Here is a 15967-nt window from a genome sequence, read left to right as displayed (position 1 = left end):
AACGAGTCAGACAGTGTACTTTCTATCACTGTCACCCTTCATGTTGGGACCAGGCTTCAGTTTACAGATCGGTTCCATATGTACCATTTCATGGAATCTCAACAATCTTTAGAGATACTACCCCATTTCACAGCTCATGAGACTGAGGCTCAGAGAGGGAAGGGGCTTGTCGAAGGATGCCCAGCTGCTCTTTCCCTTCTCCTGCACAGTCACACCAGAGGCCAGTCGGTGAGAGAAAAATTCAGTCTGTTCAACAAAAATCACACAAGCCAATGATACTTTATTATACAAGGGAGTTGGCATAGGACGGACCCATTTTGGTGAAAGAATCCCCATCATACGTTCCCTGTCATCTATCTGGTGATGCTGTTAACATAAGAAAACAATAGCTGGTATTTTCTGAGTGCTTGCAATGTGCCAGAGCCATTAAACAAGATGCAAATCCCACCATGGAAACTGGAGTTTTCATTAGACTTAGAAAAGGCCCAGCTTCAAAGATTTTGACTTGCACAGACTGAGGATTCCCATTTCCAGAAGTTCAAAAACCTCCTTTCTTATCTAAACGAGAGAAAAGGAAAAAAAGAGGTTAAGATCAGGAAAAGATGGTCTTGGTGAATCAAGCCAACCATCTGGACTCCCTGGTACTTATGCAGCTGCTATGGCCAGAATCAAGGAGGGCCAAAATCCTAACCTGCACTTTATTCAAAACTGAAATATTTCCATAAGCCAGGGAAGAGGTACTATATAAAATATCAGTTTTGTTGAAGGGTCCTTTTGTCCAGAGCCATTCAAAATAAAATCTCATGTAAAAAATCTATACAAAGATGTTTCAAGATACCCAAAGCCCAGATTATATACATATTTTGATATAGGATAATGGCTTATAATGACATCAATATAATAAAAATAACTTTGGGTGACAAGTTTTTTTTTTTTAACTATTTTTCCTTATTATTATAATTAGAAAACTAGTGGCGGATTACTCAGATTTAACATTATAACTAAAATCATCAAATATGGCCTCATGTGTCTTTCATCAAATTGGTTAAACTAGTTTTTTGGTTTTTTTTTTTTTTGTGAAGAAGATCAGCCCTGAGCTAACATGCATGCTAATGCTCCTCTTTGCTGAGGAAGACCGGCTCTGAGCTAACATCTATTGCCAATCCTCCTCCTCCCCCGCCCCCCCCCAAAGCCCCAGTAGATAGTTGTATGTCATAGTTGCACATCCTTCTAGTTGCTGTATGTGGGACGCGGCTTCAGCATGGCCAGAGAAGCGGTGCGTCAGTGCGCGCCCAGGATCCGAACCCGGGCCGCCAATAGCGGAGCGCGCGCACTTAACCACTAAGCCACGGGGCCGGCCCTGGTTAAACTAGTTTTAAAAAACCAGTTAGTTCAGGGGACAGGGTGTGTGTGTGTATACGGACCTGAGAAAATTGTCTTTTAATCTGAACTGATGTCTGATATAACTCACCGATCCATTATAATCAGTTTGGCCATTCTGGGAATATAGTTTTATGTGGTACATTAATTCACTCAGCATGTTTAGAGGAGTAATTTTAAGCCTCTCCCATAGTTACTGCCATGGTTCACTCCTGACTGGTGACTTGCGGCCATGTTTATTTCTGCACAAACCCTTTTCTCTCCAACATCAGGTTAGATTGAAAAATTAGGTATGGTGACGGATAAAAACTAGACTATTGGTGGTGAACATGATGCAGTCTATATAGAAACTGATATATAATAATGCACACCTGAAATTTACATAGTATTATAAGCCAATATGACCTCAATAAAATAATTTAAAAAATAGGAAAATTTAAAAATGTCTAATAAATATTCTCAACATTAAAAAAAAAAAAGAAAAATTGGCCCCACGATAACATGTTGGGTCGCAAATCAATTTTTCACATTATGATGATAATGGATTACTTTTATAAGTATACAATGAGACAATCCTGTGCCCAGAAAGGCATTCAGTCAGTTTTAATCCACTGAGACCTCAAAAAATTTCCCCACCATGAAAAATGAAAATAGCCATCTAAATTAAGTGAGTGGGTTTTGGTGGATGTGGAGATGCAGGCAATGAGGCAAGTTCATGCCCCCACCTCCAAGTGCACTTATGAGGACAGAAGGCAAAGATGATCCAGTCTCTAAAAGCAAGACCCAGAGAAATGTGTCAAGTCCTCAGATCTCCCTGTTTCCTAAAGGTACCTGTAGATGTGGTCCCTAGTGGGGCAGAGCCACTGAGCAGTGCATGGAGAAACAAAGCTGACTCCTACAGAACACATGGAAAAGACACGGTTATGTGTAAAGGGTGAGCCTGTCTCTATAACTGTAGTTACCTCAGAGTTAAAAGACAGAAATCATTTCAAAGGCCAGAATGCGCTGGCTCCCATGTCAAAGACTTTACTACTGTGTTTGAACTCAAGTTCAAATTGAAAAAAAAAAAAGGCAATTGCTGATTACGTGGTACCTCAGGAATGTCCATCATCCTCCTCAACTTCTGATCTCTCCAGTTCCAGTCAAAAACCAGGAACTTTAAGGGGTTCAGATTGAGGCCACCTGAAAGAAGCAGAGAGTGTTGCTGCGTAAAGACCTCATGACATAAGCTTATTAAAATGATTTTTATTCTCCTGGTTGCTTTCTGTCTCCATGCTGCCCCCCCGCCCCACCTCCCTCCCCGGGCAGCTAATCCCTGTCTGCACATGAATGCTGCCCTCGCCTGACGGGAAACCACTGGGGCGCTCTGAGACCTGCTCTCTTCACAGTCTGATCACTGCCTCTGAGGAAGCAGAGAAGCTGCTCTTGTGAAGCTGTCAAGTGCTCAAGAGCTGGCAAAGACGCAGTCCCAAGCCTCCATTTCACAAAGCCCCAGAGGGTGAAGTCTCACTCCTGACAGGGATGTGATAAGATGTGTCTGCAGTTTGGGGTAGTGACCCTTCAGAGGAGTTGAGTCCAATAGGGTCTGAGGAGGTGAGTGGGCAGAAGGATGAGGACAGGGTTAGGGGGTTAATTTTAGGCAGAAAAGGAAGTTAAGATGAATGGGCTCTATCAAAGTTTGCAATACTTGAGGAGACAGATAGCCCAAGTAAGGACTCCATTCCCACTGTCTTCCATCTATCTAGGGACAATTACGGAGAGTGGGGCTGGAGGGGGCCTCAGGGACCGTCTTTTCCTCAGAGGTGTCAGAGTTGGGCACAGTTAGTTCTTCCCCCTCCCCATGTTCTTCCCATGGCCCAAGCTGTGACATGTTACACGTGGAAACGGAAGGGAAGCCGTCCTTTACTCTGCAGCACTTTCCCTCAACTTTTCTCTGTGGTTATTTCAATATTTTCCTCTCTGCCCAAAAGACTCTTTCATGCTTCTTATAATTACAATGCCTCTTATTTAAAACTCTCTCTGCAAAATCAAAAATGATAAATTGAGAGAGACAATAGGTTGATAATTTTCCCTTAAAAATAACTTACTGCTGGTGGGAGAGCAAACAGGTGCAGACTCACTGGATGGCAATTGGGCATTAAATAATAGGAGCTTTAAAATACTTACTATTTCATAAAATAATTTTCTTTCTATGATGTACCCCATTAAAACATCAGAAACTTAAACACAGTTACCTGCAAAGATGATCACTGCAGTATTATTTATAACAGTAAAAAGTTAGAAACAACCCAAATATCCTACCAAAATGGGAACTGCTAAAAAATAATATACCTTGGGGTTAATATCCAAAATATACAAAGAACTCATACAACTCAATAGCAAAAAAGCACAATCTGATCAAAGAACAGGCAGAGGAACCGAATAGACGTTTTTCTAAAGAAGACATCCAAATGGCCAACAGCTACATGAAAAGGTGCCCAACATCACTAATCCTCATGGAAATGAAAATCAAAATCACAATGAGATATCACCTCACACCTGTTAGGATAGCTAGTATCAAAAACACAAGAAATAACACGTGTTGGCGAGGATGTGGAGAAAAGGGAACCCTTGTGCACTGTTGGGAATGTAAATTGGGTGCAGCCACTATGGAAAACAGTATGGAGGTTTCTCAAAAAATTAAAAATAGAGGGGCCAGCCCAGTGGTGCAAGCGGTTAAGTGTGCGTTCCGCTACTGCGGCCCGGGGTTCGCCGGTTTGGATCCTGGGCGCGCACCGACGCACTGCTTGTCAGGCCATGCTGTGGTGGTGTCCTATATAAAGTAGAGGAAGATGGGCATGGATGTTAGCCCAGGGCCAGTCTTCCTCAGCAAAAAAGAGGAGGACTGGCAGATGTTAGCTCAGGGCCTATCTTCCTCAACAAAAAAAAAAAAAAAGAAAGAAAGAAAGAAAGAAAATTAAAAATAGAACTACCATATGATCCAGTAAAGTAATCCCACTTCTGGGTATATACCCAAAGAAAATAAAATCACTGTCTCAAAAAAATATCTGCACCCTCATGTTCACTGCAGCATGATTTACAATAGCCAAGACATAGAAACAATCTAAGTGTCCACTGACAGATGAACAAAGAAAATGTGGTATATATATAAAATGGAATATGATTTAGCCATAAAAAAAGAAGGAAATTCTGCCATTTGCAAGAACATGGATGGACCGTGAGGGCATTATGCTAAGTGAAATAAGTCTGACAGAGAAATATAAATACAATCTTGCTTATATGTGGAATCTGAAAAAAACCGAACTCACAGGTATAGAGAGCAGATTGGTGGTTACCAGAGGTGAGGGGTAGAGGGTAGGGAATGGGTGAGGGTATTCAAAGGTAAAAACTTACATTTATAAGATAAGTTCTCAGGATGTAATATACAGCATGGTGACTATAGTTAACAATACTATATTGTATATCTGAAAGTTGCTAAGAGTAGATCTTAAAAGTTCTCATGATGAGAAAAAAAAATTTGTAAGTATGTATGTTGATGGGTGTTAACTAAACTTATTATGCTAATAATTTTGCAATATATACATGTATCAAATCATTATGTTGTATACCTTGAACTAATACAAGTTCCATGTCAATTATATCTCAATAAAACCAAAATAATTTTATAAGAGAATATTATGTCGCCATTAAAAATGAAAAATTAAAACTATTTCATGATAAGGAAAGTCCTCATGAGATATATAAAGTGGAAAAGGTAAGTTAAAAAGTTATGAAATACAGTATGCTCTCCTTATAAAAATAAGTATAAATGTATAGGAAAAAGACTGAAAGGAAATATATTCAATATTAACCAACAAGAGATTCTCTCTAAAGTGACATTTTCTTAGCAACTAGAAGGATGTACAACCACGACATACCACTATCTACTGGGGCTTTAGGGAGAAAAGGAAAAAAGGAGGAAGATTGGCAACAGATGTTAGTTTGGCGCCAATCTCCCTCAAAAAAAAAAAAATAAATAAATAAAGTGACATTTTCTTCTAGGTACCTTTTTGCATTTTTCAAAGCCTCTTATATATATCGGCAGAAAATCCCCTTCATTATTAAAATAAAACAATATAATTCTGTTTATAATTGTACAGATCCCAATGTCATGGAATATCTTTCAACATCTGGAAACTTTCCTTATACATGATATAGAAATATCTTAAGTCATAAACAGCCACATAAAACGAGTTATGTGCCATTTGTCTCACTTTGTTAGATTTTCAGTTTTTAGAGTGCTGGAATTATTCTCTTTAAACACTTTGTATGTAGCCTAACACCTGTGGTTAATGAATATTGAACCATTCACCCAATCAGAATCAGAAGTAAAGTTATTTTCATTAGTATTATAAAAAATCAACAGCTCCTTAAATGATTTTTTCACTCCTTACATGAAATAGGCTTTCACATTGAGTTCTTACAACTCTGTAGAAATCTAATTTCAACAATCTATACAGCTTGGTTTTCTCTCTCCCTTTCTCTCTTTTAAATATGGAGAAGTGTGGCCCTACTGCATGGGGGGCCTGATGACAGTACAAAAAACCATCTGGATTCCAGGAAGGGGAGAGGTGAATCTTCGGCTCTGCCATGGGGGAGGCAGGGTCCAACCCTGGCCTGTCCTGCCGCCCTGCCAATCTCTCCCAACTCCGTGTCTCAGAGATGGACCACAAGGATCTCTCACCTGGTGCTCCCCTGTGTCCTCAACGCCCTCCTGTGTCCACAGGACAAAAATCCAAACCCCTGAGCTTATTGTTCAAGGTCCTCCCTCCGCAATCTGACTTTCTTTCCAACAGTATCATGGGTTACTACAGCCCACGAAGTCTCCAACCAAGAAAGGCGGTCTCTTTAATAAAAACAATGACGAACACTTGAGGAGTTCTTAAGGTGTGACCCTCATTGTGCTGAGCTCTTTGTGGGCATTTTACCTTTATAACAATCCTTTGAGGAGGTACTATTACTATCTCCGTGATTCAGATAAAGAAACCGGTTGAGAGGGCCGGCCCCGTGGCTTAGCGGTTAAGTGCACTCGCTCCGCTGCTGGCGGCCCGGGGTTCGGATCCCGGGTGTGCACCGACGCACCGCTTCTCCGGCCATGCTGAGGCCGTGTCCCACATACAGCAACTAGAAGGATGTGTAACTATGACATACAACTATCTACCGGGGCTTTGGGGGAAAAAAAAAAAAAAAGAAACCGGTTGAGAGAGATTAAGTAACTTGCCAAGGTCACAGAGCTGGACCAGGGATCTGAATCTCCGGAGTCTGAGTCCCCACCAGGGGCTCGCCCCCTCCACACTGCACTGCCTCCTTATTATCTTCTCATTCAGCTGTTCTTCCATTCCTGAATGCTGTTCTCACATCCTCCTGCCTGTTTCAATCCTCCCCATACTTCAAAGACCAGTTCAAGACCCTTTCCTCTGTGAAACCTTCCCTGCAGATTTAGCCACCACACTAATCTCTCCCTCATTTCAACTCTTACAGGACTTGAAGTGCACATTTGGCCCCCGGCACTGACTGCCTCTTGTCGTCAATCTCATTCTACGAACATTTATCTCTTCAACTGGATCAGGAGCTCCCTGAGGGGAAAGGCTCTGGAACCAGGAAGGCCTAAAGTGAGAGATCTTGGGAGGGCTACTTAACCCTCTGAGCTTCAGTTTTCTCTCATAAGAAATAAGAATGCTAGCTTGCAAGGATGCTGTGAGTACCAACGGAGATAGGTAAGGGTGTCTAGCATAGCACTACGTACAAGCAGGAACTCAAAAAATGTTTGTTTCCCTTCCTCATCTGGGGCCGCCAAGCTTGTTCCTTCCTTGTAATTGCACAGCACTTTGTACACAGTGGGTTCATTTAACCCTGGGTGGTTTTCATCTGGAGAGAAACACCAGTATTTTTAGCTTTTGTTGGCTTCCTGGCAAATGACCACCTCTATAGTGAGTTACTACATTGATGAACACATTACTTTTAGATATGTAAAAAATCCAGGAAAATCTCCAGACAGTTATAAAACAAAGTTCTATTACTATATAAAGTAATTTGGAAGTGAGTAATGCAAGAAATCTTTAGTCTGTCTGGCAGGTAGAGCAGGTAATAAGACCATCAGCAGGTTAGCAGGCTTTTAGGCTACTGGCTTTGAGAAAGTCAACAGATTATAAAAACCCACCAGTGATGTTGTCTGCAATACTTTCTGGGTAAAGCACTAAAAGAGAAATGCATTCAGGAGAAATATTCCAGAATACTGTATTTTGTCCATAGAAACTGCATTTTTGTTTCATCATGTTTCATATACCAGCCCTCAACCGGAGTGGGAGACTCAGGGAACCAAGACTCAATCAAGTGAGAGGGAAATACTCAACACATACAGCTCTACAAATTTCAGATTTGGAATGAATTGTGGATCCACTAACCTGCTTAGAGCAATTGGAATGTGAATGTATTTGGGTGGGCACACGTACTGCAGTTTGCCACAGTCCTTACCATTCCCTACTGCACTATACCTGCCGCTGGTTTTAGAGACTAAAGGCTGAGTTTCTGACTCCTGAATAAACACAAAGGTGTGGTTTTCCTATGTCACAATGGTGGTTTCCCAAACTCGCCTGGTGGAAAGGCAAAGTCCCAGCTCTGAGCGGAAGGGTCACTGCCTCTTTTCATACCTTGTTTAATGAGTTCCTTAATCCTCCCTGGAGTTCCAACACCCAGGTGCACCACACGCTTCTCCAGCAACTTCACCTGCTCCTGGACCTATTCCAAGATGGAAGAGAAGAAAGAAAAGAGTCATTAGAAAGTGCAATCATAGGCCAATTTGGAGCATTTTATCTAACGGTTAAGAAAGTAAAAAAGCAAATGGGGCTACTCTTGTTTAGGGTCAATTTCCAGGGCAAAGAAGGTTGACATCAAGGTAGAAGAGCATCTCCCTAGAAAACTGGTAAATCTTCAAAGAATCCAGGGGTCAGACCTCAGCTTCTGTAGAGGAATCATGGAGCACGCCCGAGGAGTAGTGACTGCTGTGGGGGCAGGTGGGTATGCAGAGGCAGGGAATGCAAAGAAAAGCAGATGGTTGTTAAGTATGTAATGTAAGGAGGCACCAAAGAAAATGCCTGCTAAGGAGATAAGAAGAGGTTGAGGGGAAAGCTGAAGTCCCAGAGCGGCCCTTAAGGATCGCTTACATGCCACCAGGAACTGCAGGCCTTGGCTTACCTTTATGTGTTTTGCAAATAACTTCATAACTTTGCTATCTCCTCTGAAAGCTGTCATGGACCTAATGAAAAGAAAGAGATTAATGCATAAGGAAACTCACTCATTCTGGGCCACGTTGACTACTTAAGTATTGTCTTAATTTATTCAAAAGAATACATGCATTTATATGTGTACGTATGTGTAAACACATGTACATATACACACCTGTACATATACACATACAGGAAACCACTCAGCTTTCCAGGTTGGCCCATCTCTGGAACGAAAGTGGGGTGGCCCGCATTCAGGTACCTGTTTGGGCTGGCTTCTCACTCTCATACACAAGGTTAACTGGACTTAGGTTTCCTTGATTACTGAAACACAGATCTGCCCTTCACTTGTAACACAGAATTTCTGTATTTCGGGTCCCTGGCAGAGTATTTATCTTCCAACTCTGCAGTGCAGATCTCATACAAAATGCGGTTGTGAGGAATATCTGAGAGCAGTGATGTCGGCCTGTGCCCTGTGGAGCCCCAGGGCATCCACAAAGGTCTGTCGTGGCTGCTGTGAGGAGTGGGGATGAGTTGACAGGGAGGAGCAGGGGAATCTGTCTTTCAGTCAGAGCAGCCCCCACTTTTATCTACTTTGCAGAGTGAGCTTTTCTGTAAAATTCTGTATGTGGAAATGCTTCAGATATAAATGGGTATAAAATAAGAATCTTTTAGCTGATGTTTGGGGAGAGAACTAACATGGAAATACTGCTCGGGAATATTACTTTCCTTTATATATCACTATTATGTTTTGAGAAATCTCATTGACCAGTAGGAATATATGAGTTTGCCAAGTAGTAAATCATGTTACACGAGTTGCACTCGCGTTTTCACTTACACATAAGCTTTCTCCACAGCAAGGTTTACGAGTAAGACAACCTAGGGGACATATTTAACATAACTCATGGTTCTCAAGAGAACAGATATTCTTACAAAGTTAGAATTATTCAACATTATTCTTTGTGAATAGGGCTCATTGTACCTGTACAAAAATCACCTTTTAGAAATCACCTAACCTTGAAATGGATCGTAGTATTACCGGGGACACAGAAAAGCAGCAAGAATCAGTAAATGAAGTGCGAGAACATAGTGCTTTTATGCCCCTCAGAAAGGCATTTATGTACACAAAAGCTCAAATCAACTGGATGACTTGTTTTGAAGAAGCCACCTCAGGCCGACCTCTTTGCCACTCGCGTTTGAATCTGAAACGGGTTCTGTGGCGGCAGTTTCTCACACACTGAGAAGTCAGTGTGAACTGCTGCGATTCAGAACCGGCAGGTACAGCCGCCCACGAGCAGTCTGGGTCTTGAAGATCAATTACATTTAGAGCAGAAACAGCTGAAAGGAACACTTCCGTTTGACTGGGACAGTGTGTGATACAACTGAATGTGTGGGCCTAGCGGCGAAACGAGGGCTTGCAGGACTCTCAACAAAGCTTAACAACTACTTTTCTAAATTCCCCATCAGATTAGTTCATTTAGAAAAACAGATGTGAAATAACTCCTGAGTGTCTACACCTGCACCTCAGTCTATCTGATCAAGTCCCTCTGTCTCGAGATGTGGATTCTCCTTTGTTTCGTCTCTTGGTGCAGGCCTGCTCCCGGGAGAGGCCAAGTCCCAATAACTCGCATTTTACTCCGATGGCTCTTCTCTGGAAGCTGAGTGTTCCACTGACCCAGTGGAAGCCTTTTTGTTTGTTCTACACTACTACAGTAAGTGAAAAGGTATGTGAAAGCACTCAGGAAGGCACTGACAAATTATCTTTAAAACATAATTTTTGCATTTAAAGTTTTGGTCCATTCAGAATTTATCCTGGTATAATAAGTGAGATATGGATCCAATGTTATTTTCCCAGACGGCTACCCAGTTGTTCCAACAGCATTTATTAAATAATCTATCTTTCCATGCTGACTTGTCACTTCACCATGTGTTTCATCTTCAGATGCAGGCAGGTCTGTATCTGAACTTTCAGTTCTGGCCCACTGGTCCGGTCTGTCTGTCATGCATGTCCCATACTGTGTTAATTATTGAGACTTTGTAATATGTTTTTTTGTGTGTGTGTGAGGAAGATCAACACTGCACTAACATCTGATGCCCATCTTCCTCTACTTTATATGGGACACCGCCACAGCATGGCTTTACAAGCAGTGCATTGGTGCACGCCCAGGATCCGAACCAGCGAACACGGGGCCGCTGCAGCAGAGCACGTGCACTTAACCGCTTGTGCCACCGGGCCGGCCCCCTGTAATGTTTTTATTTTTGGTAATCTGATAGATACTATAGGCATAGGATGCTCTCATTAGTATTCTTTTTTAGAATTTCCCTGGCTATTTTTTCTTCCGTATTTTCTCATATGAATTTAGAACTAGTTTATCTAGTTTAAAAACCAATTCTATTGGAGTTTGATTGGGAATTTGTGAAATCTGTAGATTATCTGAGGTGGAACAGACATCTTGACAACATCGAGTCTTCCTATTCAGGAACACAGCATGCGCCTTTTTGCTTGTTCAAGATCTTCTACGTCCCTTGTGTAATCTGGGTTTTGGTAAGTTTACTCCTTGGTGCTCTGTCTTTTCTTATTGTTTTCAGTTAGATCTCTTCTTCCAACTGGTTATTGCTCACACGATCTCTCTGCTTTCAGGCTTGTTCTCTACAACGCCTATGCTCCACACAGCAGCCAGAGTGTCCCTTCAGATCATGTGACTCCTCCGCTCAAAACCCTCCAGTGGCATCCGGTCTCAAGGCCTTTTGCGCTTACCGTCCCTCTACCTGGAATGTTCTTCTTCCAGACATCTGCTCCTCTCTCTCCTTCACTTGCACAAGTCTCTGCTCAAATGTCATCTCCTTAGAGAAGTTTTCTGTGACTACCCTTTAAAAAGTAGCCCCTATCCACTTCTATCCCTTTGCCAGGCTTTATTTTTTCTTACACAACTTATCACGGCCTGACATTATAATGTATATTTATTTGTTTATTGTCTGTCTTCCTCACTGGAAAGTTAAGTTCTACGATAGAGGGGACTCTGTTTTGTTCATTGCTCCATCTCCAGCATATAGAACATATCAGCTTGACACATATCAGTTTCTCAGAAAACATTTATGAAATAGAATAGGTGATGCTTCCAACCTAATAAGCTCCAGGGCTCGGACGGCAGAGCTGCAGATGATTAGCAACAGGACCGATTTCTTCTCACCGTGGTTTTTCCAAAGTTTTACCCACTTAGGACAGACTGAAAAAAGGACCATAAAAAAATTACTCTAAATATAGCAAAACAGGGCCTTCAAAGTCGAGTATTCTCTAATTACTTCTTTGTTAGTGTTTAAGTAAAATAAAATATAAAGGCACTGTTTAGATTCTATTCTCTGGTTATTCTAGATATTAGATCAAAACAAAATATCATTAACTTACAACACAAAACATATAATATGCTAAATGTGACTAGTTTTAGGACTAAGTAAAAAAGTTTGGAATAATACATTTTCAATGTTTTAATTTATGTTAGATACTTGAAGGCAATGTTGACTAAATAGGAAAAGAATTCTGATTCAATAATGTTCAATTTTAAAGGGACATCAGCATAAGATATAAAATGGCAATGACATTTAAATAATAGAAAACATTTATTAGATATTGACATTGTGCTAAGCACTTTACATACATTCTCTTTTTTAGTTCTCATAACCCAATGAGGCTGATTCTACTGTAACCTACACCTACATTTGCTGAATTTGATGCTGAGAAACGTTTATGCCCTCAAGTTAGGTGTTGTCAGAATTGCTTAGAGTTTGAAAGAAGAATGTTAAATTTTACATCTAAACTATTTAATTATTGGCCACAAATAAATGACTACTTAGTATGAGTAATCTAATTATTATTGGCTACGCACAATACATATTTAAAAAGATCAAGTTAGATTGACCACGCAGTATCCATAGTCTGAATTCTGAACATGTGAACAGAATTTCAGAATCACACAGCTGGAACAGATCACATAGTTCAACTTCCTTATCTCTCAGATAACAAAGCCAAGTCCCAGAGAGGCACTCAGTGACAGGTCCCAGGTCAAACAGCAAATTAGTGGGGGAACACTAATTTAGTAGTTAGAACACTAATTATTCTCTTGATTCCTAGACCAATACTTCTAAAGTGTTATAAAACAAAAATGAGACCAAAACCCAATTCTCAAAGCCAGAGCAAAACAAGAATAAACTTAAATAAGTAAAAATTAATATCAAGATGAACCTAAAGAAACCTTCACTTAAAATCCACTTAAGGTGGAAACTTTTGATTTTAAATGTAGTTTTAAAAGTTCCTATTTTAAAGAGACAGACTTTATGCTTTAATGGAATAATAACAACTTGGTGAATACTTTTTTTAAAGATCGGAGTTTACTTACTTTCTTTTAGGTATGATGAAAGACTATGAGTCAAATCATTGGCCTTGAGGAAACAGGAGTCTAGAAATATGAGAAACATACTTTGTAGAGAATTTTGCAGATACATACATAATCAAAGTAGATTAAATGTGAATGGTGTATTCTTGAACAAAGTTGTAGAACATTAGTGAATTGGGGGTTCATTATATATTTTAAAGTGTTGTCTAGTATTTAAAACAGCAGCAGCAGCAAAAACACTAAACTTTTAAGGGTCCATAATTTCTTAGAGTCATGAAATGGAAGTTTATTGTATCACTCAATGGACTAATGAAGCATCTTTACTTTTCAAATCCATGGAATAGGCAATATACAAATGCAAAGCTGAAACAGCTAACAAATCTACGTGGAGATGCTCAAACTCACTAGTCATCACAGAAGTGGAAATGGATACAATAATGAGATAACACTTTACACACATGTTAGAATGGCAACTGTTAGAATGATGTATAATACCAAGTGTTGAGAATGTAGGGTGATGGAAACTCTTGTGAACTGTGGCTGAAGGTGTAAAGTGTTATAGCTTTTCTGGAAAGTAGTAAAATTAAGATGTATACACTACGACCCCATGATTACCTTCCTGAGTAAATAATGGAAAGAAATTCTTGCGCAGTCTATAAAGAGACATATGCAAGTATATCCATCCTAGCATTATTTGTGATAGCGGGGAAATAGAAGCAACCTAAGTGTCCATATCTGAGAAAATGGGGGAGCAATATGTGGTCAAGGAAATCACTGGAATACCACGTAGCATTTAGAAGCAAGAACTAGACGTAAATAAAGCCATACAGGCATATCTTGAAAAAGTGTTAAGTGAGTAAAGAAACAGAATCAGAGGTTCAGCACAACATCATTTAGATAAATTGTAAAATAAAATTGTAAAACACATCCACCAACAGGACATATTTTACAAGAAAAAATACATATTTAACAATGTCTATTAACACATTAGCATGAATGCCTATGGGGAAAGGAAACTGGAGTGTGGATTGGGGAAGAGTGGGAATAACGCATTAAAACACAACACAACAACACAATAAAGACAACGCAACACACTAAAATAAAACATAGGGGCCTTGCTCAACCAGTGATGATCGTGGTCTAGCAACTGTGTAGTATTATTAACTCTGTACCTGGGATGTATAAAAAAGCAACATCATGCTTATCGTACTAATTCTTCCTACAAGAGAAGGTTTGTCTATAAACCCAGCAGAGTGCGAGGGAGTAAACTATTACTAAATAAATGAAATTTCTATTGTGACCCAGCATACATAACTCACATCATGTGAGCACCTTCAAAGATGTTGCTTCCTGTACTGTTACAGAGCCTTTAATGGTCTTTAAAACTGTAATTCCCCAAGCCTGGACATGATCAGACGCACCTGGAGAGCTACACAAAAGATACAGATTCCTGGGATGGACTCCCTCTTGCGCAGTGAGTCAGAATTCCTTGGGGGTGGGCCTAGGAATCTGCTTTTTCAGTTCCTGGGTGGTTCAGCTGCAGCTAGCCCACAGGCACTTAGCACTGACCTAAACAACACTGCAGCTCTCAGGAGGACAGCTGAGTTAGCTCCAGGCGACTCCGCCTTGAAACTCTAATTAAGTGCCCACGTGCAGAACACTAACAAGGCACAGCGCACAATATTAATTGAAAAGGCATGTTCCTGCCCTACAGACACAAACAACCTCAAATCAAAACCAAGTTAGACACCCGGCAAACTAAATAGGAACAATATTTTATTATGTACAGTCTTCCCTCGGTATCCATGGGGGGTTGGTTCCAGAACTCCCCTCGATACCAAAATCTGCAGATGCTGAGGTCCCTTATATAAAACGGCGCAGTATTTGCATATAACCTACACACATGCTCCTGTATACTTTAAATCATCTCTAGATTATTTATAAAACCTAATACAATGAAAATGTTATGTAAATAGTTGTTATACTGTATTGTTTAGGGAATAATGACAAGGAAAAAAAGTCTGTACATGTCAAGACAGAAACAACCATCCTAGGCCTTTCAATTGGCAGTTGGTTGAATCCGCGGATGCAGAAGCTGCAAATACGGAGGGCCAACTGTACATCCACCTTATATTTATGCCCCTTGCTGAGCCTGTTCCAAATAACCCACGGCATGTGCCTCCTCTCACTGGGCTTCCTCTCTGTCCTTGGTCTCATCAGTGTAGTGATGGGCCTTTTCTCTACAACCTTCCTATGAGTCCTTTGTTCACTGTCTTAGAATGGCCTAATTTCTTAAATAAAAAAGGAAACGTGTTCTTGTTGGCTGTAACAGTATTTTTAACATTTTTCTTCCTCCCTAAACCAACCCATGACCACACATTCCTGCCTAACTGTATTACTGAGCTCTAAGACAGTATAGCAATACTATAGTGGAAACTCATGATACAACTCAAATGACTCCTTCAAGGTTTCTTCTGACCTCTGACACTACAACTCTAGCAAATTAAAGTTTATGATGTTCCTTGAGGTTACAGAGTAGCAGTTGTCCCGTTATCGCACAAATCCTTCGAAAGCTGAAGGTATATATACTCTGACAAAGAACTAGGAGGGAAAATTGACCATTGAGTAACAGTAAAACCAAACTTCACTTAGACCTTGAAAAGAGGCTTTGTTATATCATTTGGTTCTTGAGAAAGAACAGTCAGGACCCAGCTCTCCTCCAGAGGAACCACTGTGCCGAGAAGAGTGTTCTAACTGCTGTTGGAGCCATCTGGGTTCAGTAAGTCAAAAACTCCAGATCTCACTCATGTGGACATGTACTCCATCAATTAATTCCCTACAGGGTATTCCTTTTGGAAAAGAAACAGGGGCACTCATGTCTCCAACCCAACAAGCATTTTTTTGAAAAAGCACATCACAAAGGAATTATAAAAA

At 40.5% G+C, this 15967-nt stretch overlaps 1 protein-coding gene across 5 annotated transcripts in view; it reads right to left on the bottom strand.

Annotated features, from left to right (window-relative positions):
- Window positions 1-260: 260 nt before the first annotated feature.
- CMSS1 (cms1 ribosomal small subunit homolog) overlaps window positions 261-15967 on the bottom strand; it is a 357534-nt gene continuing 341827 nt past the window's right edge. For all 5 annotated transcript variants that reach the window (XM_087439498.1, XM_087439495.1, XM_087439496.1 and 2 more), the window contains 6 exons: window positions 13037-13096; window positions 11767-11869; window positions 8614-8674; window positions 8070-8157; window positions 2474-2562; window positions 261-558 (listed from right to left, as the gene is read on the bottom strand). In XM_087439498.1, the coding sequence (XP_087295624.1) occupies window positions 475-558; window positions 2474-2562; window positions 8070-8157; window positions 8614-8674; window positions 11767-11869; window positions 13037-13096 (485 nt within the window). In that variant the 3' untranslated portion in view covers window positions 261-474. The remainder of the gene's footprint in view (window positions 559-2473; window positions 2563-8069; window positions 8158-8613; window positions 8675-11766; window positions 11870-13036; window positions 13097-15967) is intronic.

Source organism: Ceratotherium simum, chromosome 15 (assembly GCF_057802395.1).
Source record: "Ceratotherium simum simum isolate JZ-2026a chromosome 15, ASM5780239v1, whole genome shotgun sequence".
In the NCBI taxonomy this organism is placed as follows: domain Eukaryota; kingdom Metazoa; phylum Chordata; class Mammalia; order Perissodactyla; family Rhinocerotidae; genus Ceratotherium; species Ceratotherium simum.
The sequence above is the reverse complement of the archived record's forward strand: the minus strand, read 5'-3'. Positions and strand labels throughout refer to the sequence as shown.